This window comes from Pogoniulus pusillus, chromosome 30 (genome assembly GCF_015220805.1).
Source record: "Pogoniulus pusillus isolate bPogPus1 chromosome 30, bPogPus1.pri, whole genome shotgun sequence".
Classification (NCBI taxonomy): Eukaryota; Metazoa; Chordata; class Aves; order Piciformes; family Lybiidae; genus Pogoniulus; species Pogoniulus pusillus.
This window is the reverse complement of record NC_087293.1, coordinates 2531567-2558466: the sequence shown is the minus strand read 5'-3', so window position 1 is coordinate 2558466 and position 26900 is coordinate 2531567. Positions and strand designations below refer to the sequence as shown.

At 44.2% G+C, this 26900-nt stretch overlaps 1 protein-coding gene across 3 annotated transcripts; it reads right to left on the bottom strand.

The window, feature by feature from the left end:
- On the bottom strand, nucleotides 1–24543 carry YPEL1 (yippee like 1). 3 transcript variants are annotated; one of them, XM_064169038.1, is made up of 5 exons: nucleotides 24174–24543; nucleotides 20128–20410; nucleotides 7688–7731; nucleotides 6147–6255; nucleotides 1–4484 (listed from the first exon to the last, which is right to left on the bottom strand). In XM_064169038.1, exons 2-5 carry the CDS (start codon nucleotides 20242–20244, stop codon nucleotides 4395–4397), a joined length of 360 nt encoding a protein of 119 aa, XP_064025108.1. In that variant the 5' UTR covers nucleotides 20245–20410; nucleotides 24174–24543; the 3' UTR covers nucleotides 1–4394. The 3 variants fall into 3 exon arrangements, with proteins under 3 accessions (XP_064025108.1, XP_064025109.1, XP_064025110.1); XM_064169039.1 differs by lacking the exon at nucleotides 24174–24543 and adding an exon at nucleotides 22780–23023; XM_064169040.1 differs by lacking the exon at nucleotides 24174–24543 and adding an exon at nucleotides 21814–21957.
- Nucleotides 24544–26900: the final 2357 nt, after the last annotated feature.

Genomic DNA, 26900 nt, shown 5'->3' with positions numbered 1-26900 from the left:
TAACTCAACAAAACAATTGAAAGCTTTTATTGTGATACCTCAAGTAGATACAATATAGTGAAACAACAAATGATGTACAGTATTGCTAGGACAAAACAGCAACACAGCCATGTCACCTGTAAAAGAAAGCATTGTCAAGAGTTTAAGAAACAATGAGGCACAACTCAACTGCCATTTAGGACTCATGCTTTAGGCTTTAAACCATTCCTAACAGTCCTTTGAAAAGAAAACCTCTGAAGCTTCTCCTCTTCTTGCAGTGTTTCTACTGCTGGTTGGCTTTTAACATGAGTTTCAATGAAGTTGCAAGAGTGTCCAGAAAGTGTAACAATAATTTGACAGCTTCTTCCATTCAGCCATTATCACAGAATGGAGATGTTTGAAATTTGGTCTGTGAGACTGTAGGTCACTACTGCTGCAATCTGACTGCTGAGATGAACGTGCAGAAAAAGCTCTACAAGCATTACTCAGAGGGGAGTCCACCAGAGATGGTACACAGCATCCACAGACTCTTGCATTAACTTGATACACCAAGAGAAATGCAGAAGACCTTTTGGATATGGGCATGGCAGTGACTATGTCAGAACCTCTGAGGCCAGATTTGAACTCAAACTTCATCAACTCTATTCCCTGTCCACACCCACAGACTGTGACACGCTGCCAGCATGCAAGGCACACCACTTGGGCTCTCCACCATCCTAGGCCTAGGGAAGTTAAGATGGAATCAGAACTTCGTTAACCCAGTCTGTCGTAGTGCTCACAGTGAACAGAGGGGAGTTCAAGTGCTGGCCCTTTTGACTGGCAGACAAAACTGACACTACACTGCTAAAAGCACACAGCACGAGTGGCTAGGCTGATGTGTCAGCAATCCATCACCACACTCTGCAGCTTATTTCACAGCAAGTTTGCAACTGAACCGAATTTTTAGAGATGGCAGCACTGCCTTTTATTACTCAAAAAGGTGCTTGGGAGTGACCACCGAGCCCAGCATTTGGAGGCAGGCTCAGTCCTGGAACCCATTGTTACAGCCATTGCTTTGGACCAAGAGAGAGAATGTGTGCTCAGATTTGATCACTAAACTCACATCCAATTACTTTAGGGCAGGTGTGGCTTTAGAGGTTCAGAGGAATAAAAAACTTTCAATACAAGTACATTTTTGCTAGCAAATTCCTATGCATCCCAATGAACATTTCTTCTAAGCCAGCTCATAGTCAGTTCATTTGGTCCAAGAAAGAGCCAGCAAGAAACAAAGGTTCACAAAAGCTTTTTTTTTTTTTGTTACAGTTTATAAAAAAAAAAACAAAATACAAAATAAATGTTAAGACCAACAATAAAAATAACCAGTACAAGTAACAAAAGTGCTCAAGTTGGAGGGGAAGTAAACTTGCCCAGAGCAAACACATACAAACTTTAAATATAATCTTTAATATATTACAAAAATTGGTTAGAGGGAAAATGCTTTAGTAAGTTTTTGTTTTTTTTTCAAGTAAGTTTATTTTTCTGTCAAATGACTGCTGAAGAGTTCAGTGACCAGACTGACCTCTTCACATCAGCCAGCAGCCATTGCTATCTGGATTCTACTTTCACCAAAACCAATAACAAGAACTCTCTATGTCTTTACTTGGGGAGAAAATAATCATCGATGCTGCCAAGCAACACAGGAAGAAAATTCACATTTTCCCTCAATAGGATGAGCCTCCAGATCTGTAATGTGGCAGCAGGAAATAGCAATTCTATACTAGATCTACTCTTTGCTCCTTAAAAGCATCCACTCTTAAAAGACCAAAAAGAATATTGCTTTGTCTGGTTCTCTTACAAGCCACAAGCATCGCATATAGATCATTAACTCTTCATGCCAGTAGTCTGAAGCTCTACGTGCTAAGCACTTGACGAAGTCCCAACCTTTGGCATCAAAGTTAATTAAGGTTTTGGTGAAAATGTCCAGTTTGAAATACAAATAATGCACTGAAGAAAGAGGTTGAATTTCTAAGTAAGAATCAGACTGTTACAGACAGCATTAGCTTACTAGCAAGACAGCCCAACTCCCCGATTGAGAGAGAAAAGCCTTTAATGTTACCTATGTTCTTTCATTTCAGCTCTCTGCTGAAAAGCAGTCATTACCTTTGTCTTCAGTCCAGTGTACTGCTTCAACAAGTCTGCAGCCAGGAAGCAAGGAAAGCCCACAGATACACAAACTTCACTGAAGCCACGTCCACAAACACTGCAAGGGGACTTTGAAGTCAACACAGCCTTTTTGCCGACAGCAGTTTAAGTGCCTCCTTTGTTGGCAACTTACATTACAATGGAGGAAAACTAAATTCAGAGAATTCCAGGTCAAAAAGATGGAGACAGGCAACAGCAAAGCCCACCTTGCATCAGTGACATCGCTCAAAAGAAGACCCTGAAGCCTGATGATGTAAACATCGAGTAGTAACAGCTAAGCCACAAATCCAGACTCAACAGGACTGTACCACCTGAGGTCTCTGGACTGAAACCCAGCAGCTTGAACTGCTTCTCTAATTCTCACATTTTCAATTCCTAGCTGTAGATCACAACAGCATCAGGAAGGCAGCGCAGCCAGTCTGCATCAGAGAACGTGCACGCGTGGGCAAAATCCCTTCTCTCTCTTCCTCTCCACAGAAACACTGGACAGTTAGTCTCAAAGATTCCTATTGCCCCTATCCATTGGCAGAAGGTTTTTTCATGTAGGACAAAATCTATAAAGTGCAGCAGAGTTCAGAAAGCCTATCAGAGAGTCCCTAAAACACAACAGCAGCCACGGCACCTATGACTACTTCTGCAGGTGCCACATTAGAATTGGTACTGAGAGAAAACGATTCTGTATTGCAAAGGCTTCCATATCGTTCACTTATGGTACTTCTATAGTGTTAAAGGGTATTTTTTTTAGCCCAAACATTTTGTCCTCCTTAAGCATTAAAAGGTTTACAGTATAAAAAGTATTCAGAGGCTGTTAAATTTGAAAATAAAGTTAGGAGATCTGTCTGCAGTGAACTCAGAGTCGCTCTGAATTTGCAGGCACGGATGCCAACAGCTAACATCGCGCGTCCGTGCTGCAGAAGTTTCTCTCTTTAACTCACTCCATTTAAGAAACAGCAAGAGAAGAAAGGAGAAGCTGAGTTTCATACACGTTTTTATTATCAAAAGGTACTTGGGGATGATTTAGCCAGCAAACCAAGAAACCCTTTCCCCACCCCCAAGTGTTAAAAACTTCTATTATGAAAAACTGAGTCAAACTTCCCTTCCCTCTTATTACCCCTCCTTTTCCTCCAGGTGCTATAAGTAATTTTCATGTCATAGGCTCCAGCCATTTCTCACAAAAATAAATATGTTTGTTCAAATGTAGTAGCAGAAGCAGAATACTTCAACAAGTTTCCTTGCTATCAACCTCTTTGTCCAGTGCATTAGGACTATACAGTTACATGGAACCAGCCATAAAGCGTCACTGCTGCACAAGTCCCTGTTACTGGCAAAGGTACAGTACCAAAACTCTTTTCTTTTATTTTTTTTTAATACAACAGCTATTTTTTTTTGTTTTTCCTTTTTTTTCAAAATAGAATGCATATATTTTTTTCTGCCTTTTAATTTTTCAAGCTATGATTTTTAGAATGTTTTCATCCAGCAAACTCCTTAAGCAAATACGTTGGTCTTAAATGAACATATTCTATAGGACTATTGACTTCAAATCCTTCCAAGGTTATTTCATTAAGACACCAAACCTCTAGCAGAACTTTTCCCAACAACTTGAGACCTGCTAACTTTAGTCAGTGCAACTGGAGGTTTGGTTTTGGTTTGTTTTGAAGTGAGCACTGTACCTTTAACCAATTCACCTACGAGATGGTACATAGGCTGTGGTACACTGAAACTGAAAAACGAAATCACTACAATACTGCATCCTCTTCACTGCCAAACACATCAGAAATTGCTACATATAAAAAAGCACCCCATCCCATACATTCTTTCAGACTGCTCAGGTACAGAACTTCTACAGGACTGGAGTGTAGGTGTTTAGGCAAGAAGCATGCACAGCAGAAGGTAGCATTAAAGGCATAGGTCAGAGAGATACTAACCAGTAAAATCCGTTTGCAATTAGTGAACTGCTTCTCTAGTTTGAGAGTTTAGAAAAAGGTCATCCAAAATGTTCCAAAACAACTGTTCACACAATAATACACGTACAAAAAGAGGGAACTTACACCAGGAGAAAAGGCAAACATGGCCTGAAATAGCCACTTACACTAACACTACTCGTTTGTGAGGTTTCAGAGTTCAGTGATATTCTCAGGGCCATTCTCTAGCCAAGCTCTTCCTTTACTTTGCATTAGTCTTTGTAAAGCATGTTCCACAGAATAATGTCCAAACAGAAGGGAAAAGGTTAAGATTCACTCCCAGCCATTGTCTTTTATCATGTGGGCAAGTTCAATGATAAATTTTCCTTCTTTGTATTTCTGACTGCTCTCAAAAGCATGTTCCTGGAAAGCAGAAAAATCAAGACACTGAATTAAGTTGGGAATATTAAGTAGTTTAAACATCAAAACTCACATTAAAAACACAAAGCAGGAGACATTCCAGTTAATATCCCACATTAGTTACACTATGGAGAGAGAGGAAAGATGAACAGAGTTGACAACAGGAGCATACTTCTCATAAACAGAATCAGCAAATCCACTTCTGACAGAACTTGCTTCAGAAATTTCCATATTCTCTTGCTGCTTAGGAGATCTTAAGGCTTTTTTGGAAGTGAAAGTTAGGAAGTGACATGTTAGGTGTGTTCAGTTTCCTTATGTCCAGAGCAATGAGAAGAGGGAACAGGAGCCTTTGCCAAAGCTTTCCTCTGTATTAATCATCAGAGGGAATGGATTAGGGCAACTTCTTTCCATACAATCAGAAGCTTTACTGAACCAACAAGACCCCTACATGTCACACCAGAAACATCAGCACAGGTAACTGTGCAAGTACACAGGCAGCTTTTCAAATAACAGAACCAAGATCACCTTAGCTGGAAGCAGCATGAACACACTCAAGACTATTTATCATAATTCATTTCTACTACACAAATCAACTTTTGCAACCTAAGAAATGGAAGACCCCACTCTGACAATTTCTTCCACCCAGTTTAGTGTATGTGGTTGGTCATCTTGTGACAAGACATTACAGAAGTATCAGCTCTAACAGCACCTACAGCCCATGCTTGTTTTGCAGTCCCGAATAATTTATCATCTACTACAGCATTCCAGCAGATGTAGGGAAGCAGAACTGTTCTTACAGTCTGACATATACAAAAGCACTAGAGCTAACTGAGCTAAAGGGTAAGGCCCTGTAACTAGGTGGGGGAAATCCTTGTTATCAATACAGGCTGGGGGATGGGGAGGTTGAGGGCAGACCTGTGGAAAAGGACTTATGGGTGCTGGTGGATGAGAAGCTGGACAAGAGCCAACAATGAGCACATGCAGCCCAGAAGGCAAATGGCAGCCTGGGCTGCATCAAAAGCAGCGTGGCCAAAGATGGAGAGAGTGGATCCTCCTGCTGTGCTTTGGGGAGACATGAAGTCTGTGGAGTCTGTCTGCTCCACCTCTGGAGTCCTCAGCACAGGAAGGACATGGACTTGATGGAGCAGGTCCAGAGGAGGCCATGAAAATGATCTGGGTCTGGAACATCTCCACTATGAGGACAGGCTGAGGGAGCTGGAGTTGTTCAGCCTGGAGAAGAGAAGGCCCAAGGGAGACCTAATAGCAGCCTGCCAGTATCTGTAGTGGGCTACGAGAAGGCTGCAGAGGGACTGTTTGCAAAGGCCTGCAGGGATAGGATGAGAGGCAATGGCTTGAAATGACAGAAGAGCAGATTTAGACTGGATGTTAGGAAGGAGTTCTTTAACATGAGTATGGTGGGACACCGGCACAGGTTGCCAGGGAGGCAGCTGAGGTCCCATCCCTGGAAATCTTTAAGGTCAGGCTTGACTGGGCTCTGAGCAACCTGACTCAGCAGAGGACATCCCTGCTGACTGCAGGGGGTTTGGACTAGAAAACCTTTGGAGGTCCCTTCCAACCCAAACCATTCTCTGATTCCATAGGTGCCTACTCAGATATCTGTGCTTCAACACAAACACAAATCAAAGACTTAAATATGCTGCTTACATATTTCCATCCAAGAGTGGTTTTACAGTTTTCACAATAGATATCTGCTACAGCATGTAAACCTGTCAGAAGAACTCTCTCCTCTGCTGGACCACAGCCCACATTCACCCTGAAAGAAAGGAGAAAAAAAGAACTTAGATAAAGTGCACAAGAGAGTTTCCTCTGCAAGCTGTTACCCATCTTCTCTCCAGAGGAGAAACAATATTTTGGGCAAAAAGAAAAGGTGCCTAACTTATTCACTGCTGTGAAAGTGACTTTCTCTCTAACTCTGAAGGACAAGAAAGGGGTTTTGTGTTTCAAGTGGCTAGCCTCAACAGCAAACTGTTACCTGTGCCCACTTACTCCCATCAACAAATACAGGCTAAACAGTTGAACCTGCAGAGAACACAACAGTAACTGGACACCTCTGCAGTTTTGGCCTTCTCTTCACTTTGAGACCTCTTGAATGGAAGTCTGTACCCAGTAAGTCAGCTGAATTTAACACCAACTCCACTACAGCAGCATCAAATAAAGCCTCATAAAAAATCCTTTGGTACAGAGCAGCAGACAAAGCCATGGTGAACCAACAGCAGTATCAAAACAAAACACCCCACGGAATACTGCATGAAGCACAGGCAGAAAACATTAGGCAAGACTAAGCCAAGTTCTCAGGCAGCATTATACAGGAGCCACTTTATTACCAGATCCTTGCAACTATTGTATTACCAGATCCTTACTACTACAATTATACTAAAAGTCCCAAGTCACCACTGAAAGACTATGAGTATTTCAAGTATGTGCACTCAAATCATCTGCAGTTACATTATCCTAAAATAGACTAAGACACTTAACTGCACTTCTTTTGCCAAAATACTGCCAACTCAACAAACTGCTGAAAAGTGAAGACAAAAATACAAGCCTGAGTATTGGAAACTTAATACATCCATTAGCAGACTCAAAGAGCCTTTTATCATGGGTAGGACGTGCCTAAAAATCGCAAATATTAGGCTTGATAAGATCACAGAGACCTTTTTGCCTCTAGCATATTTGCCATATTCAAGGTCATTTAAGATCTACCAAGTTTACTGAAATATTAACCTGTACATGTGTTTAACTATCATGCTGGAAAATTCTTCTTTAGTCTACAGTAGAGTTGCCTAAAGCAAATTTACAGCCAAACAATGTATTTTGACTTTTGGAGTACCTCAGAATAGCAACTCTTACTCAAGACAGTCAACACTATATACAGAAAAGGAATTTCACATTAACATCCTCCCCTAAACTTTCAGCTATTAGCAGAAAGAATTTCACATTAACATCCTCCCCTAAACTTGCAGCTATTAGCAGAATTACTTCAAACACAAGATAAATTAATATGTGTAAGGGGATACTTAGGAATTAGCTAAGTAGCTCTTTAGGAATTATTGCTGGTGAGTAAATCCAGCATTAAAAAGAATAAAGCAAAGTACAGCTACATGAATTCCTTCTGTTTCCCACCTATGAATCATACCCAAAACACTGCAGTCTGTAGGTAGTGTGCATAAGCAGGATAAGATACTTACACAGAATTAAAGAGGTAGGCTCGCCCCTGGCTTCCCTGGAAGGACTGCATGAGAAGAGAAAAGAAAATATTGCACTTGTTAAAAATCACAACTCCCCCCCCCCTACAAACAAACTGGAAGTTCCAGCAAGATGTGTTAGTAAGCATTTAAACATCAGACAGAAGCTATTCCAGATTAATTACTCTATACCAGTTCCTCACAGGAAAGCCTGCTCGACGTTTTCACCCACGACAGATTTGTGGCAACAGTTCTGTTAAGTGTTCCTGTTCAAAACAAGGCACCTGCAATGCAAACAAAACTACTTCTTTCCTGCCCCTCTGCAAGATATCAATTCTCATTCTCCTAGACATCCTTCATGCTAATTGAACTAATCTGCTTTTCAACTCTAAGAGAATCATTTCCCTCTCGTCTGTCATCTCCTGCTGCACCCAAAAGATGCTTTATTTCCATTTCATTGCACCATGAGATACAGGACCAAGCATAAACCCAGTACACTCTTCTCAGGAACTGCATCTGATGGGTGCATAAGCTTGCCTTTATTTTAATAAACAACTGTTCTCATCAAATGCCCAAGTACAGACCTACATTTCCAAATCTCTTGCATCCCTAAGGGATTACAGACAAAAGATGACTGTAAAGGCTTTCTTGGCTTGATCTAAATTAGCATTTTGAAGTAATCCTCCTAATCGACCACACTTCCTAGAGGTTGGCTTGCAGAGCACTGTGAACCACATCTTTGCTCCTTCTGTACCAAATTACACCAGCAGGTCTACAACTGTGCATTCTGCAAATGCTACTGAAGACCTGGAGGCCTGAACCTATGGATCAGACAGCCCTGAGCTACAAATACCCTGGCAACACTTGCAAGCAGACTGGATCCAGCCATAGGTAAAACATTCAAAACCTAGCTCAGGCTTCACAGCTTTCACCTGTTGATTTGTTCTTTCTGTACTGAATTATCTGGCAGTTGCTCCCCATTCAAACACAAACACATTGCAAAGGAATTTTCTTTTTTCTCTCTTCCATACTGAATCCCATTCTAAAAAAGTCCCTTCACTGCCTTCCTTCCTTCCTTCCTTCCTTCCTTCCTTCCTTCCTTCCTTCCTTCCTTCCTTCCTTCCTTCCTTCCTTCCTTCCTTCCTTCCTTCCTTCCTTCCTTCCTTCCTCCAGGACTTTCCTTCCCTGACCTACTTCCAAAGAAAATTATCAATTTTATCCATGCTGAAGAGACAGTGAATTTGAAAGAATTCCTGCAGTTCTAGTATTGAAGATCAATAACCAATTTTCCTGACTCACAGAATGGTTTGGGTTGGAAGGGAGATCAAAGTTCATCCAGTTCCAACCCCCTGCCATAGGCAGGACACCTCCCACTAGAACAGGTCACCCAAGGCCTCATCCAACCTGGCCTTGAACACCTCCAGGGAGGGAGCAGCCACAACCTCTCTGGGCAACCTGTGCCAGTGTCTCACCAACCTCACTAAAGAACTTCTTCCCAACATCTAGTTTAAATCTCCTCTCTTCCAGTTCAAACTTTTTACTCCTCATCCTGTCTGGAAAGCTATGGCAGATGAGAGTGGAAGGCTTCTGGAAGGCAAAACCTCATTTTGAATATTTTAGATCTATTTTACTAACATTAGGCATGGAAAACAACAGGCAGAAGAATACTTCTGCAATGGATTCTTCTTCTGGCATGCATTTAGTTCTATCATTACAAGTCACTTGATACCAAAAAAGGTATTTTGCCAGTGTAATGATTAGAAACACAACTGCAGAAGCTGTTGTACCCTAGCTACTTGACTCATAGAATCATCCAGGTTAGAAGAGACCTCCAAGCTCATCCAGGCCAACCTAGCACCCAGCTCTAGCCAATCAACCAGACCATGGCACTAAGTGCCTCAGCCAGGCTTTGCTTGAACAGCTCCAGGGATGGTGACTCCACCACCTCCCTGGGCAGCCCATTCCAATGCCAATCACTCTCTCTGCCAACAACTTCCTCCTAACATCCAGCCTAGACCTCCCCTGGCACAGCTTGAGACTGTGTCCCCTTGTTCTGTCCCTGGGTTACTGTGAGAAGAGCCCAACCCCACCTGGCTACAGCCTCCCTTCAGGTAGCTGTACAGAGCAATGAGGTCTGCCCTGAGTCTCCTCTTCTGCAGGCTGCACACCCCCAGCTCCCTCAGCCTCTCCTCACAGGGCTATCCTCAAGCCCCTCCCCAGCCTTGCTGCCCTTCTCTGGACACCTTCCATATCTCAACATCTCTCTTGAATTGAGGGGCCCAGGACTGGAACTCAGAGCAGTTTGTAAAAAACAGATGCAAAAGGAGTATGTATGAAAATGAACACAAGGAAATCCCTGACTCTGGGCTACTGTAGGTAGCACTGGTAACAACGTAGTTACTTACAGCCCTTAGATACTCTTAAAATATCACCCTGGGATATAAAGTTCTTCTTAACAGTTTATAGTGTTAATACTTAGAATCACAGAATGTCAGGAGCTGGAAGAGACCTCAAAAGCTCATCTGTTCCAGCTGCCCTGCCACAGCAGGATCACCTGGAACACATCCAGACAGTTCTTGAACATCTCCAGAGAGGGAGACTCCACAACCTCCCTGGGCAGCCTGTTCTGTGCCCCTACAACCTCACAGTGAAAAGATTCTTCCTCAGGTTCACATGGAACCTCCTGTGACTCCATCTCCACTCACTGCCCCTTGTCCTGCCACTGGGCATCACTGAGAACAGGCTGGCCCCAGCCTCCTGACACTCACCCCTTACCTATTTATAAACATGAGTGAGGTCACCTCTCAGTCTTCTCTCCAAGCCAAAAAGCCCTTTCTATACTTTAGCATATAGTGCTAATAGTAAGTGGAGAGTTTCATTCTGTACCTAAAGCAAGTGCACAAGAAAAGGTACTCTCTCCACTAGCCAGAACTGCAAGCCTTACTTTTCACAAGGCAAGGGGGCAGACAAGTACAGACAGTGAAAAACTAAAACTTCAGCTACGACTAACCCTGAAAGGAGAGGGCCTGCAGAGCTCTGCCAGAAAGGAATCCTTACACCTACCTTTGGTGGCCTCTTCTCCCAGGCAACCAGCAATAGAACAAGGGGACACAGTCTCAAGTTGTGCCAGGGTAGGTATAGGCTGGATGTTAGGAAGAAGTTCTTCACAGAGAGAGTGATTTCCCATTGGAATGGGCTGCCCAGGGAGGTGGTGGAGGCACCGTCCCTGGGGGTCTTCAAAAAAAGCCTGAATGAGGCACTTAGTGCCATGGTCTGGTTGACTGGATAGGGCTGGGTGCTAGGTTGGCCTGGATGATCTTGGAGGTCTCTTCCAACCTGGTTGATTCTATGATTCTATGACAACAAAACCCCAAATCAGCGATGTTTCTGTTTTCCTGAGCTACTTAAACATGCATCACAGAACTGGCAGAATGGTACAAAACCTGCTCTGCAGAAACTACAGGATAAGCTACAGCCAGGGTCTCACCATCAGTAAGGGAGCAGAGATTGCTTACTGCAGATGAAAGCAGAAAACTATTCACATACACACTCTCAAAAACTGCCCAGTAACAAGTGAGTAGCTAAGCCAAGTCAGCCACATATGAATTTAGAGATAACTACAGCTGTGCAGCCCCCAAAATTTATTAAAGAAGGAAACCTTTAAAGGTCTTCTTGTTCATTAAAAAATAAAAGCAGAACTTCCTTGTTCCATATACCTTAGAAAAGAGCTTTCAGAGCCAGGATGAGCACTATCTTTGTTAGACTATTGTAAAAAGTCTTCAATGTACAAAGTTGCAGCCATTTCTCCTGGCTTGAACAACTCTATGCTGTGAGCCAGACTTCACAAATTCTTCTTCAAACTGCACCAGGAAATATTCTCTCTTGTTAAATGAATAATCAGCTTGTTTCTCTTTTTACATTCAATTACACATGCCAATCCCTTCAAATTATTGTGGAGGTTTTGTCTGGTCCTACACCATCACTTTTTAAGCTGCATATATGCCATACTTGAAGTTCCTCAGCTGGCTGGGAAAGAAGAAGACTCCAGAACAAGTCAACAGTCAGAAGTCTATGTTACACAATTATTTCTGCCAAGCTTATGTTTAGTCTTGACATAGAATCACCTAATAAAAGCTCTCCTTTGACCCTGAGTTTCTCAAACTTAAGCAGAGGGCAGTAATGGGATGCCAGGAATAGCAGAAAAAGCAGCTCTTCCCCTGTTTGTTCAGAGGCTGCAAAAACCTTTAGCTAAATGAAACAGAAGTGACAGGTTAGAAAATGCTGCTTTAGTTTTTCTTGCTCTCTGATGTATTTTCAAAGATGATTTTTCTTTTCCTGCATGTTTTGCTTCGTTGCCTGCAATACACTGTACTCTCCTAGGTTTTTTCCCCCTGAGAAATGGCCATTCCCATTACCTTCTAATTTTTAGTATTATGAGGGTGAACTGGAGGCAGAAACAACACAAATCAGAACCTGTCCTGCTGCAGTGATTTTCAAAGGAAGACCTGGTCACAAACATCCCACTGCAAAAAGCTCCTCCATTCCCAGCTTCTCTGGCTTCCTGTTAGCAGAGTTTGGCTGGTTCCCTTGATACCATCTTTCTTACCTACAAACAGGTTTAGAGGCTAAATATTACATTTACATGCCATGGAATAATTGCTTCTTTGCCCAGCTGTGAAGAGTAAGCTCCTGCATGTTTGCATCACTCACAGATAACCTGACAGCAGCCTCTAGCAACTTGTCTTACTGTGTTCCAAAACATAGAATTTGGGTCCAGGCAACTCAGATTTTCCTTTAAACAAACCCAGCATCCAACCACAGCACCACTGTCAGTGATGCCAGTTCATGTGTGCAACCCTTACACACCAACTGAAGGAAGAGAGCTGCAAGGAAATCAGTTTTTAAATTACTGTGTCTTTTAGTTTTTCTTGTGGACTTCTTCACTTGGCAAAGCTTGGCAGTCATCATTTCTTATTCACATCCACAGCTGAGATTTCCCTCCCCCCCCACCCCTGCAAACAGTATCCAGACAATATAAAAAGGCATACATCTGTCACACAGGCATTCTCCTGACCACAGAATATTGACTAATGTGTACAGTTCCACCTACTAGCAGGTCTAAGAAAGATTTATCATCAAAGCTCTGCTCCCTGATGCATCCTATTACTAGAAATGAAAAGAGGACAACTCAATTTTGGCACTTGAACTGCTTGCTAAGCATGTAACTCAGCAATACCCAGAGTGTTTTGCATAACCAGAATCAAAAATGATTTAATGCCAAACAAGTATTTGTTTTTACCAGCACTAAGTTTCTCACACTCTGCACTGCATGATTGAGTTACACTGATAGGAGTTTGAAGAGACTGTTAGGTTAAACACCTTGTGTGTCAACTCCTCAAAGGAAATCAAAGAGACTCCTTCAAATGGCAGTGCCAAGGACAAACAGGCATAACTGTTCAAACCAGTCTCCAGACAAACTGCACTTCTACAGAGCAAACATGACCTGTGCAAATGCAAACTTTCCCTTTGCAAGATCTGTTGAGCCCTTCCAAAACTGACAGCTGCATGAACCATAACTAGAGCAGAACACTCTACTAAAACTGTGTTAAATACGTCCTACCTAGTAGAGAAGAATTAGAAGGTAGTGGCAAGTGTGACCAACTGGGAACAATAATTTGCATCAATCAGGAATTTAACTTAGAAAACCAGGATGGTAAACTGGTTAGTTTATCAGTTCAGCTACTACTGGCAGTTACACTAAATTTGCTCTAAGTCTGCCTTTTAATGGTCCTCAGTTAATAATATTCCACTCATTTATGAGCTTTTTCCCCTTGAGAATCACTGTCTAGCTGTCCATTCCTATGGGAAGATCTACAAGATCCAGTTTTCCCTTCTTTCAGCAGCACTGAAAGTATCTACAACGTCTGACAGAGCAAGCAAAACTGTTCCACTGTGCTTAGGAATTATACAACAGTTGATTGCAAGACCACTGGCATTTTTCCAAGTCATCTGCCAAACCTCTGTCATCAATACATTTCATAGTAAAGCACCTTCATAAACATCTGATTTACACACTAGTACATGCCTGCAGAATTAGATATGATCTGTGCTCCTACAGTAAACCCATCATTACCTCTAACACCAGGATTAGCTGTTTTCATCCAGGAGAAAAGGAAGTATCAGTTAAACAGAACATGTACTTACTGCTCTAAGGCATACCTAAAGGCATGGGTGGGGGAAGGGAAGCTACTAAAAGGCTTATGTAATTAATTATTCCCTACAGATGGGATTAGACTGCATGGCCAGAGATCATGCTCCACAGAAAAACTGCCATCCTAGCATGTACAAGGTCTTGTAATGACAGAACAAGGGTTAATGGGTTTAAACTTGAAGAGGGGGATTCAAACTAGATGTTAGGAAGAAGTTCTTTACAGTAAGGGTGGTGAAACACTGGCACAGGTTGTTCAGGGAGGCTCTGGCTGCTCCCTCCCTGGAGGTGTTCCAAGGCCAGGTTGGATGAGGTCTTGAGTGATCTGTTCTAGTGAGAAATGTCCCTGCCTGTGGCAGGGAGTTGGAACTGGATGAGCTTTGAGGTCTCTTCCTACCTAAACCATTCTGTGGTTCTAGGTATTAAAGATATGGCAGGTGTTACTAGAAGCAAAGCAGCATTTTAACAAAGCAAGTTATAAAGTTCAATATGCCAAGAATATCCTTCCAAAAAATCCACCCCAAAAACTGCATGCCTGAAAATTTGGCAAATTATACTTCCTGAAGTGAAGACTTTGTCAGGCAGGACAAGTTACCCTGAGCTACACAGCATCTTGAATGGATTTCAGAAACAATTATGTCAAAACACTCATACTTCCCCTGCACACTTTCTAGCTCCCTTAAGCCTTCAAATGAATCTATTCTTGGATGTTTTCCAAAGATCACTTCTCTTCCAAAGACTAGTTTCTTCCCCCAAGAGAAAAAAAAACCACCAGCAAAAGAAAAACCCCCAAACACACACACACACACACAAAGCCCAATACAAAAACACTCAAACACCCAAATGACACAAAACCAAAGGAAAAAAAAAAATCACACACAAAAAAAGAAGTAATCATGGAATTAGGCCTGTTCTTAACTTCTTCAGCAGGGATCAAAACCTACTTTGAAGCATACAAAAGGCACAACTATCTTTCCAAGCATTCCTTATATCATAAGCAAAGGGGGATTACCAAATTAAGCCAAGCTAAGACCAGCATATTTGCTTAAAAACAATAAACCCTTAAAAAAAAACCTCCTCTTGAACTCATCAGTTAAACACTGGAAGATGAAAAAAAAACCACAGATTGCCAAGGAAGGCTAAAAATGTTTTGGCATTTAAGCTGAAGGCTTCTCTTTCTCATCAATAATATAACAGCAGACATAACCAAATGCCTTGGAGAAAACTAAATTTAGCCCCCAAGCCTCTTCCATAAGGGGCAAGGATTTCCCCATGAAATCACTAACAGATTTATATCTATCTAAACACCTTCATGCAGGAGCTGCTCTTGAAAATACTGACACATCTGTGACTTGAGGTGACTTTTTCTTCTTCTGGTCAGATATGCTTTGCAATGAATGGCATAAAACAAATGGCAGTATTTATGAAGGCATCTCTACAAAGCAATGCAGCTTTTCTTCCATCCCCAGCACCCAGGCACATCGTAAAACAACTCTGTCTTTTAACTAAACACTAACATTTGCAACATAACCACTAAGTTAAAAGACTTCTATTAGGGATTTGTATTTCTCTGTAATTTCACAGCATCACAGTATCACCAAGGTTGGAAGAGACCTCAGAGACCATCAAGTCCAACCCTTTACCACAGAGCTCAAGGCCAGACCATGGCACCAAGTGCCACGTCCAATCTTGCCTTGAACAGCTCCAGGGATGGCAACTCCACCACCTCCCCAGGCAGCCCATTCCAGTGTCCAATGACTCTCTCAGTGAAGAACTTTCTCCTCACCTCAAGCCTAACTTTCCCCTGGCATAGCTTGAGGCTTTGTCCTCTCGTTCTGGTGCTGGCCACCTGAGAGAAGAGAGCAACCTCCTCCTGGCTACAACCTCCCCTCAGGTAGTTGTAGACAGCAATAAGGTCACCCCTGAGCCTCCTCTTCTCCAGGCTAACCAATCCCAGCTCCCTCAGCCTCTCCTTTGCTGGTTTCTGCCTGAATTTCTAACCAACCAGTGCAACTTAAGGGGTGCAAGACATTCTGGAGTGCTTAGGAACTTGAATGATCTAAGAATTGCCTCCTACAGAAGGTACTGCTGATAGTCCCTGCACATTCTCTACCATTTACAAACAAATCAGAAGAGAGCTCTTTCAGGTAAGCCTTTCACAAAACTTGTTTTAGAGCCATTTTAAGAGCAGCATACATGTAACATTTCACACAGGCCACACAAGCAGCAACCTTCCCTGGACTTCAAAGAGTCTTACAGATCTTTTTCTTCAAAACTTAACTATGCCCAATTTTTAAGTTGTTGGCATTTTTTGCTACCCTATACCATTTGTTTGCTTTTTTATTTGAACATATCAAATCGAAGTATCTCCTCCTATGGCACCAATTCTTTTGCCTTGCTCTTAAGGTCTGTGGATGCTTGTTGATAGAGGTTACTTCTCTGCTGTATAAAGACTGGTACAGTCCTTCTAATTAGTTTGGGGGCTGTTCCTAATGTTTAGCATCCACTTTGAAGTCTTTGCCAAAGACACAGAAAATCCAGACTTGTTAACAATGCAAATCAGTGTCTATGATGCACCTAACACCACTTCTAAGTGTAGTAAGTGTAATTTTGAAGTAATCTGGTTTGTTACTTCTCTCATGTATCCTTCAAACCAGTGTTTGATTTGATCTAGGGTCACTGGAGTTATAAATTGTGGCATCTGTGTATAGCTGTGAAGGGGTTCAGCTGTACAAACATCTCCACTGCTGCTGACTTCCTACTCTGAGACCATTCTGCCTTCTTCCCATTCCTCACCTTTCCCCAGGTTCCTCACTAGATGCAGGAAGCACAAGGTCATACAGATTGAAATTATGTAGGAATGAGTTGATTTCAACAGGAGGCAACACATTCAGTCCTTGCAGAGTGGCAGAGGAAACTAAAGCTACAGACAATGATGAACTCACTTTCACAGGTAGCACATTTTTACATTGCCTTAGTAGTCTGCATTCTTATTTCTTAGGACAGTGCTAAGACCCTTAGGTTGCAATTTATCACCAGAAAGGGCACAAGGGAAACACTGAAGAGAATTTATGATTTAAGTCTAAGGTACATCTCTTGATCTTGCTGCTCCAAACAGAAGAAATAAAATGAGAAGGTGATTCAAGTATGCTGCCATCCTTGGCAGACAGCTGGCATCAATAGCTCAAGAGCAGAACAACTGCAAATCAGTATTGAAGTCTGGTATTCTGAGGACCAGAATCAAAGGGATGATTGACAGACATATGCAGCACTCTGCTTTTCCATGACAGGCCATTTAAGAGAAACATCACTCATTTCATAGCATAGCTTGCCTTTCTTTTTGAAGTTGGAAACAGTGTCAGGTGTAACAAATACTCATACATCAAAGCACAGGAGAAAGGTAGTTGTAGTTGGTTTAAAATTTGAGTGCACCATGCATCACCCACAAAATAATGGGGCTGAGGGGACACCCAAAAGAAAGCAGCTGGGTACCAAACACTGTTTACCTTTATCTGCCAAAGAGAATGTGTGGCACTGTGATTCTAGAATGAAATTGTATTTGGAAAGATGCAACCAAAACCCATATTTAATTGTATCTTATGCACAGCTTTAGCTTTCAGGTAAGCCCTCTAAATAAGGTGGAGGGGTGAAAAATCTATATTGAATAGTAGAATTCTCTGGTCCATCAATAAATCTAAAGCAGCACAGGAACTGCACTGCTCTTTGGTAACTTTAGATTGTACAGAACTGACTTGTTACACTGCAGCTTAAGTATTTGCTGCAGCTGGGTAGTTACAATCACCAGGGTTCTAGATATTCTGAGTCTAAGTATTAAAAGCTCATTACCCTGAGTTTAATGTACATAATGTGCATAAGTAAAAGCACTTAAGATCATTTCAGAAGAAAAACTTGGAAGGTACAGCCATTTTTTAGTCCTTCTACAGCCATCTACATGTCTGTGGTACTTCTTCAGTTTGTTTTCTAGCATAACCTGTTTCCACTTCAAACAAATCACATCTGAGCTCCTTCCACTTCTCCTGCCACCCTCAGGACAGCACTAATTTAATGATCCAACTGTACCCAGTTGATTCCAACTGCTTTACAGTTGTTTCCATCAGAAGAACTTCTCCAATGCTGGAATACGTCCAAGTTAAACTTAAAGGAAGATGAGTTTTCAGAAAGCTATGGTCCAAATACAAGTACAATAGCTGAGAAATGTTCTCTTTATTTTACAAACATACAAAAATATGCACCTCACATTTAAATATATTTCTCATTAGCACACAGATTTAGACAGTAAAATAAGGTCAAGAAATGTTATGTTGACAGAATAAGGATCAGCTGTCAAATAAGCATATGGTCAACATGCAAGTACAGAACCTTTTGTAAGATGTGATGCCTTTGCTCAAAATTAGGAAAGCAAGAAATAAAGCAGGATCCATATCTAATGCCCTTCTCAACACCTTTAGAAACAGCTTCCTAATGTTTGTATTTACTAGATAGATGAAAGAGTTCTAAATTCTTTAAGCTGAATAATTGATTTCTTTTAATGTTTGAAGTTTATGAAGTTGATGCAAGCAGGTGATGTGCTTAAGAACACATTCAATATATTCTGCTGATCAGAACTCCCAAAACCTTTGAGAGCTGGCCCATGTATTAACTGTGGCAATTTAATCACCATGCAAAAGCCTAAGTTCATTAAAAGAAGAGCTTCCTATTAAGTACATGTGGTTTGATTACATTTTCTTGATGGATTTATACATCAAGAGACACAGCTAGCAAAGTCTTATTCTTCCTTTAGGCATCTATAATGTGAAGCTGAGGAAAGATTAACCTCTCCTCCTCATTTTTGGTGGTGAGTGATGAAGGTATGACTGCTTGTCATTTCAAATCCAGTGCTGCCAAAAAGACCAAGCTCTGAAACCAGCATGGATGCAAATTAAATTCAAACACATTCACACTACTAGTTGACTGTTTCTCTTGGTTTGATGACCTTAAACAATGACTATAAGGAAGTTTTCTCAAGTTAATAGCAGTCATACAAGTCCTTCTGAATTTCTTCATCCCACTTTATGTATGTAGCTAGCTCACTGTTACACAGCTGATGCATCACACTTGAAGTTTCATGTCTCAATACACATACAAGAGAAAAACTGTTCAGGGGAAGAGACTAAAACCAGAGCAGAAGCAAGCAGTAAGCAACACTAAGGACTATCACAAATTTTACTGTTTGAACCAAGAATTTGTCATGAGATCTGTAAGATCAATAATATTAGTTACACAAGAGAAACTGCATGGGGAAACCCCATCATTCCCTGACTGCCTCTTAAGGAAAAAGCAAACATACTTACTCCTCAGCCAAAGAAAATGCCAGTTCAGAACTAGCAGCATCCTCTTTTCTCATTCATTTTCTCAAAACCAGCATCACCTTAATAGTGCTGAACACAGACAGCAGCAACAGATCAAGTAAGTTACAAGTGTTTGCCACTGCATTTTATTTGATGAATCAGTCCTATTGAAAGTAACTTGTATGGAGAGGTTTGAAAAGCAACTGCACTGTTTCCTCCAGGACACCATTAAGAGCAAATTCATCAAGATTCATTGAGGGAAAGAATGAACAAGTCTGTGAAGTATTTATCACAAACTTCAACTTCTCCTACATATTTCATACATGACAAATCTTGCTTTCTTCTAGTACAGATAAGAAGGGTAGGCTCAGCCCGTTTCAAGGACCTCTAAGCTTGAGTTTAGACAGTCCAACCATTTTGAACATCTCTGACTAATCACATTCCTTAAGAACTGGTATACAGCAGAAGCAAACATTTGTTAGATTCCATAACAGAAATGGAACATTCTGGAAACAGTTTATTTTTTACTTTGAAGGTCATAAAAGCATCTTTATCTGGAATAACCAGAATCATTTTCCCTATCCAGAGATCAATGTTTTCTGCTGACACTTTTCCTTAGCAGACTTTTCAGATATGACAGCTACAAGCAGTACCTACCTGACAGAGGTTGCTAATATGGAGAATACACAAGATCAGCCTTTGTCACATTCAAGTTTCCAGAACGTATCCAGTCCTCAGGACACAACATGTATGACCCAAGAGTGAACCCAGGGAAGATACTTTGGAGTACATATTGATTTGCATCCCCTATCTACCGGGAGCATCGATACACTGATAACCACTTTGGTTAAGACATAATTCATGAGGTCTCTAAACAAACCACTTGCCTTGGAGATCAACTCATCGTGATTGGCTAGGTGGGCTCTGCAGTGGATGCAGCTGTAGGTTCGGTGACAGTTTGGCAGGTAAGCCTGGAACGTTTTTGATTTTGTCATTTTTACCATCTCTGCTTGTGGCTCCTCACTCAGCTCAGGGCTGGCACTTGAAGAATTACAACTTTGCTGAACTCGCTGACAAAAGAAACACTGGAATATGCAAGCAAAAGCCGTTGTTGTTCTGGAGTGTGTGTGGCACTTTCCACACAAATAACAGAAGAGAAACAGTCACCACCTGTAGGTGAGAAGAGCAGAACAATTAGCAGCTTATAAGAAGGCAAAATAAAGTTGTCATTCAACAACTCTAGACAAAGCAAAGTGATATTCAGAGCCCATGTCTGGCTGCACTACAGTCCCTCTTTTCACATGAAGCTGCATAATTCCAGTTCCATTGAACAAAGTAACAGAAACTGTTTCACCAATGGCTTCTGCTCCACAACACTAAGGAGATATACCCAGTTCTCCAGGGAACACAAGCACTTCCTACAATCTACCAGGTATAGTCTAACAAATCCATGCAGAAACAAAATCAGAGGCAGGGGATCAGAGAAAGGTAATTATTTCTGAAGTTCCAGTGGTCAGTTCCAATATAGCAAGTGACAAGGCTTCTTGGAAATCACCTCCTGTGTTCAACAATAAACAGAACAGATATTTGCTCTTAAGCTTTCAGCAAAACTCTTGCTGTTATCACATCTGGCTTTAAGTCAAGTACCCTGTTAGATGCTGCTACCTTATTCAGGGATCCTTCTTCTGAGCTCTCAAGCTCAGAAGAACACCTTTAGGTAAAAGCCTATTTGACCAGTGTGCTAATCAAAGCCAGTTAGACACTTCCTCACTTGACCAGAACAGTCTTAATAGGTACTACTGAAAATCAGAGTCAGGTAGAAAAAGAGCTGAATTCTACACAGAAAATACCTAATTGCATGCTTAACCCTCAGAGTGCCTTTCAGACACTACACACAGGAGCAGTGAAGGCCATCCCTCCCTGCTATGCTGGAAAGCAAACCTTTTAAGAGACTGCCTGAAAACTACAGATACTAAATATTTGCAACAACACCCAGCAGTCTGTCAGAGGCCATCAGTTACCACACCACATGTGTCAGGGTAATGAGCAATCCCAACATGAACACTGCCACAGTCACTTATGTCATCAGCTATCAGGTGACTGATGGAGTAGGTCAATAGCACAAACAGAAACAAGAGCCAATGTAAGATATTTACACTATCTTGATCCAGCTACTAAAAACGAGCATGCAAAACACTTATCACCGTTGTAAACTGTGTGCAGGGCAGCAGTTAACCACTCCTCTGGCAGTGGGATACTAGTAATACAAATAGAGCAGATAATGAAAGCCACATAAAGACTACTTGTAGGAAGCAGGCATGGTGCAGCAAAGGAAGTCATCTGTACAGCAAGCCTAGCACAAGAGACAACTACAGCAAGATTTAAAGGGTTTGGGTGTTCCCCCCTCAATCTTAAGCTTATTACAGCAGCAGGACTCAAGAACTACTGAAGGACTTGCTATGAGAAAATTTCTTAGCACAAAGAATCACAAAGGCCATAAACAAAACATGCAACTGAGCATATGCAAACCAACAAAGCAACAACGAGAACAAGTTGCCATCCAAAGAGCATACCTACACAAAGAGAGGGCTTTTATTACTCCTTGAAGAGGAAATACATTTGATAAGGGAAATATATTAATGCATTTGAAATATTAACCCAGTTAACATGAAGGACTGATGCTTAAAGATTGTCCAAAGAACTGTAACTGCAAAGGGAAGAATGATTGCAGTGTTTGGAGAAAATAGCTTACTCTTATATAACTGCTAGATATGAAAGCCATATTTATTGGAGGTAATAGTTTACAGAAGAAAGATAACCCAAGAATTATAATCCTTGAAGTTAAATGTGAGCTTTCTTGCTTGAGCTCTTAAACAGCATTTGTGTCTTTTTAAGTTCACAGAAATGAAGCAAACAAAACCAAACCCCAGGGCTTCAGAACGAAGATCAGTAACTGAAATATGAGTTCCACACTTAAATTAGTTCAAGTTGAATATGAGGAAAATATATCCTTTGCCAGGCATCCCTAGAAACTTTTTTAATTCACACTTTCAATGGCAATCTGGACTCTTTCAGACTCGATATACTGAGTCCTTCAACTATAGAAATTAAAAGAATTTCAAAACTTTGGATAAAGCTGTATTTGACATAACCCCCTTCAAAGAGAAGGCAGTCCTAAACCTCCGATACACGCTGTAAGAACTACAGAACTTGTCTGGAATCTTGAACCGTTTCATCGTTGCTCTATGGCGAGGAAATGCAGCCACACTCCCTCCGATGGTGATAAGCAGCAGCAGGTTCCGCAGCTGTTCGATACTCTGTGCAAAGCCGTGTACAAACCTGAGACAACTACCTTGTTCACATACGTGCAAGAGCAGGGTTTGTGCTCTGCTCACGCACACCGCAACTACGCTTCCTAAGATCGAAACAAGCTGAAAGAAACGGCAAACTTCACTGCCAAAACAAGAGGACACGATGCCGTCTGTCCTTCCTAAACAGCTGTCCAGCCTCTGTTTCGGGTGACTTGTATTTCTACCTACCGGCCTAGGACGGACCAACGGGAACCACTGGAAGCACCGACCGGTACTGCAAGACCCGGTACAGCAGGACCCTGCACAAGCAAACCTCTCGCCCCCCTCACTCGGGCCGTAGAGCTCGGCGCTGCAGGCACCGGGGAGCTGTCCCAGCAGCCCGCCCGCAAGGACTGCTCGCAGAGGGCCGCGCACCTCGGGACTGTGCCGAACGCCCAGAGGCCGCCACCGCGGCTTGTGCGGGGCGTAATTAATTCAGGGCCGCGTCCCGCCGCCCGCACGTCACCGGGGCGGGGCGCCGGGCGGCCAATGGGCGGGGGGGCAGCCCCGCCCCGCGCGGCTCCCGGATGTGTAAACAAACACCCCGGTAAGCGTGGCGGGGGGGGACCCCCGGGGGGAGGCGACGGGGGCGGCGGGATCCGCTCGCTCAATGAGCTGCCTACCGGGCAGGGCAAACGAACGCAAGTGGATTACTTGTCTGCGGAAAGGAACCGCAAGAGCCAGCCACACCGCTGCTCGGAGCCGCGGGCAAGCGCGGCGGAGAAATAAAAGGTGTGAGAAAGGATGCGTCGTGGTATTTTCTGGGCTCAAACATCAGGAGCGACAAAACGGGCTTCAGTGCGGAGAGCCACAAAGCGGGACAAAGCCTATGCAGACACTCTTAGCAAGCTGCCATTGGTTGCTTCAGCAGGGGAAACACCACAAAGTTCAATACATTGGAGCTTCGCTTTCATTTTAGATACGGAGAAGTAGCAAGAGAAAAGATTCAAAGATAAAGTTAACCGGCAGAGAGAGAGCGCTCGGCTTCCCTGGCCGGAGGGAGCAGCTGCTCCGTGCACGTTTACGTTTTTCTTCTCGGGCCGGAGCGCAAAGCCGCCGCGATGGGTGACGCCGTAGGCTTTTCTCTCCCACTCGCAGCGAGCCCCGCGGGCATGAGAACGACTCCTTTTCCCCAGACCACCGGCACGCTGCCGAGGAAGAGCTAAGCGCGGCCACCCAAACACGCATCGGCTCTCTTCCAACCCGCCAGACCCCGGGCAGGGGACCTGCTGAGAGCGAGCGACGAACCCACCGGACCTCAGCTCGAGCTCTGCCTCGCCCCCCCCTCAATTATGTAAATCATCGCCAGCCGCCCTGTAACGAGGAGACTACAGGCAGGCAGCGCTGCCGTCATTTCCAGGCGCTATAAATAGCGCCCGAGCCCTCCTCCCGCCAGCAAAGTTGCCTTGGCGGCCCCCCGCCCCGCGCACACAGGAAATCGCGGCCCCCGGACCGGGGGCGCAACGCGGGGCTCCTTTCGCAGTTGCCTCCTTATCATCTGAGTACACCACACCCCAGCCCCCCCCAAAAAATTCAGCCCAAGAAAAGGAAGGCGCCAGCTTCCCGCACGCTCCGGTACTCACCGCTGCGCCGTGCCGGCTCCGCTCCCCAGCCCGGACTCCGAACAGCAGCGCGTTCCCAGGCCCCTTTCCCGTACGGGGCAAGGGCAGAAGGGGAGACGGGACCCCCTGTCCTCACGTAGCGGCCAAGCAAGGGCTCAGCGCCGGGCCCTCATCGAAAAACAAAGAGGGGAGGTGCGGCGGCGGTGGGGGTGGCTTCTTTCGCCTTGAAGGTACCTTCTCGGCGGCAGCCAGCGGTCATAGGAGCGGGCTGGGCGCACGTCCGCCGCCCTGAGGGCCGAGGGGCGGCCGAGGCATCCTGCTACCGCGCCGCGCACCCTCCGGCCCGCCGCCGCCTTTGTTTTGTTTCCCCCGGCGCGGGGGTGCCGCAGCCGTTAAACCCGCTCCCACCGCCGCCGCCAGCCAATCGCCGCGCGCGCCCTCGCTCCCGCCACGCCCCTGGGGCGGGGCAAGAAGCTGCGGGGGGCGCGCGCGCGAGCTGGGGGCGCGCGGAGCTCCGCCTCCCTCGTTTCCCCTGGCGGCTCTGCGCGGAGGGGGCGGGGCCCGACTCCAACCCCTCCCCTTCGCCCCGCCCCGCCCCGCCAGCCGTTGTGCGCGCAGCCAGGCCGGGCGAGAGCGTGCTCCGCGGCGCGTGCACCGAGCGCCCCCCTCCCCTCGCCCGCCTGTCCCCGCTCCGGGCGCGCGGCGCGGTGAGGCGGGAAGCGGCGCCGCTGCGCGCTGAGGGCTGTGGCCCGACCTGAGTCTGTAGCGCGGAGGAGAGCGGGGAAAGCCGGGCTGCTCGGGGCGGGGGATAAAGCCGACGTGAGGTAAACCCTCCGCCGAAGCAGCCGGCTCGGCTGTGGTTTCATGCCGGGGTATTTTCAGAGAGACTGTCATAGGAAGTCGCTGCAATAAGCGGTACAGGGTTGCTCAGACTTCTCTGTGCTCTTCAGAGGGTATTTATCTTCCAGGTTTCTGCTGAAAGTAGGTAAAAGCCTGAAGGACGGCAAGCGTCTGTTAGAAGTTCGGTGTTGTAGGAAAACGCATTAAGAAAAACAGCCCAGTTGGAGCTGGAAAGATCAGTAGGATAGGTCAGCGCACTTGTGTCCGGAGAGGGAGTTTCGGTAAGAATCCGTTACTTAGGGAAAAAAAATAGAATGTATTCAGGTCTTAAGGTATGAAAGAACGATTTAGAGGGTTAAGGAAATCAACAACACGCATACAAGTGGTTTCCGAAGCACCTGAGGTCTGTTGGCAGTGATCGTGTTCCCCCAGCTGATATTGGCTGTACCCTTCTACTGCCACAGACCGAGAGTACAGACATGGAAACCGGCGAAGCCTGTGAAGAAGCTGTCACTTATGCTTGTGCCCTGAGGCAGGGCTCCTTTGTCATGCTACATAAATGCAACACCAATTGATTTTTCTTCACCTCCGTTTCTTGTCAGCAGTGACATCCTCCCCCCACACCCAATCTCCATCAGTTTTCCCCTGCAGGGGCCCTGATGCTTCACAGAATGCTAGAGAGACGGAAACTGTTACAATTCAGCTAGAGGCCACAATCAATAAACAATGTGCTGGTTTCATTCTGCCCATCCATTTGAAAAAGATCATTTACATGCTTATCCATTTTTTGACAGTTGCTTCTTTCTTCTAAACGGCAAATTAATGACTTTTCTTGAAGAAGTGTACCCAAAAAAAGTCATACTTGCACAATAAAGAAGAAATATGTTTTGACAAAACAGCAGGAAACAAAGGTCTGTGAGAAACTATTTCCTGCCAGGGTTTTATTGCAATTTCCCCATTGTTTCCCATAGCCTGGGTATTGTTGGTAGCTGTATCACAGTCTCACAGTATCACCAAGGTTGGAAGAGACCTCAGAGACCATCAAGTCCAACCCTTTACCACAGAGCTCAAGGCCAGACCATGGCACCAAGTGCCACGTCCAACCTTGCCTTGAACAGCTCCAGGGACGGCGACTCCACCACCTCCCCGGGCAGCCCATTCCAGTGTCCAATGACTCTCTCAGGGAAGAACTTTCTCCTCACCTCAAGCCTAAATCTCCCCTGGTGCAGCCTGAGGCTGTGTCCTCTTGTTCTGGTGCTGGCCACCTGAGAGAAGAGAGCAACCTCCTCCTGGCCACAACCACCCCTCAGGTAGTTGTAGACAGCAATAAGGTCATCCTTGAGCCTCCTCTTCTCCAGGCTGCACACCCCCAGGTCCCTCAGCCTCTCCTCGTAGGGCTGTGCTCAAGGCTTCTCACCAGCCTCGTCACCCTTCTCTCAAGCATCTCGATGTCCCTTCTAAACTGGGGGACCCAGAACTGAACACAGCACTCAAGGTGTGGTCTAACCAGTGCAGAGTACAGGGGCAGAATGACCTCCCTGCTCCTGCTGGCCACACCATTCCTGATGCAGGCCAGGATGCCACTGACAATTCTAACTTAGCTACACTTCAGAGTGCACCGAATAAAGCTTCCTTAACCATTTCCCACAGGTGAGTTAGGTAATACAAAGACATACAGCAAGATAATAACTGAACAGACAAAGAGGTGGGGCCGTAGCAGAGGTTAGCAGACAAATTACATGAAATCTGATACAGAAGAGTACATAAATCTCAAGATGCTTCTTGAAAACAGCTCCAGCTTATTAAACGTTAAAACTATCCCATAAAGGGCTTTTACAACATTTTAACATGCTGTTTCTTCATTTGGAGGGGTCCTTACTACCCTCCCTTGACAAGAGAGACTTCTTA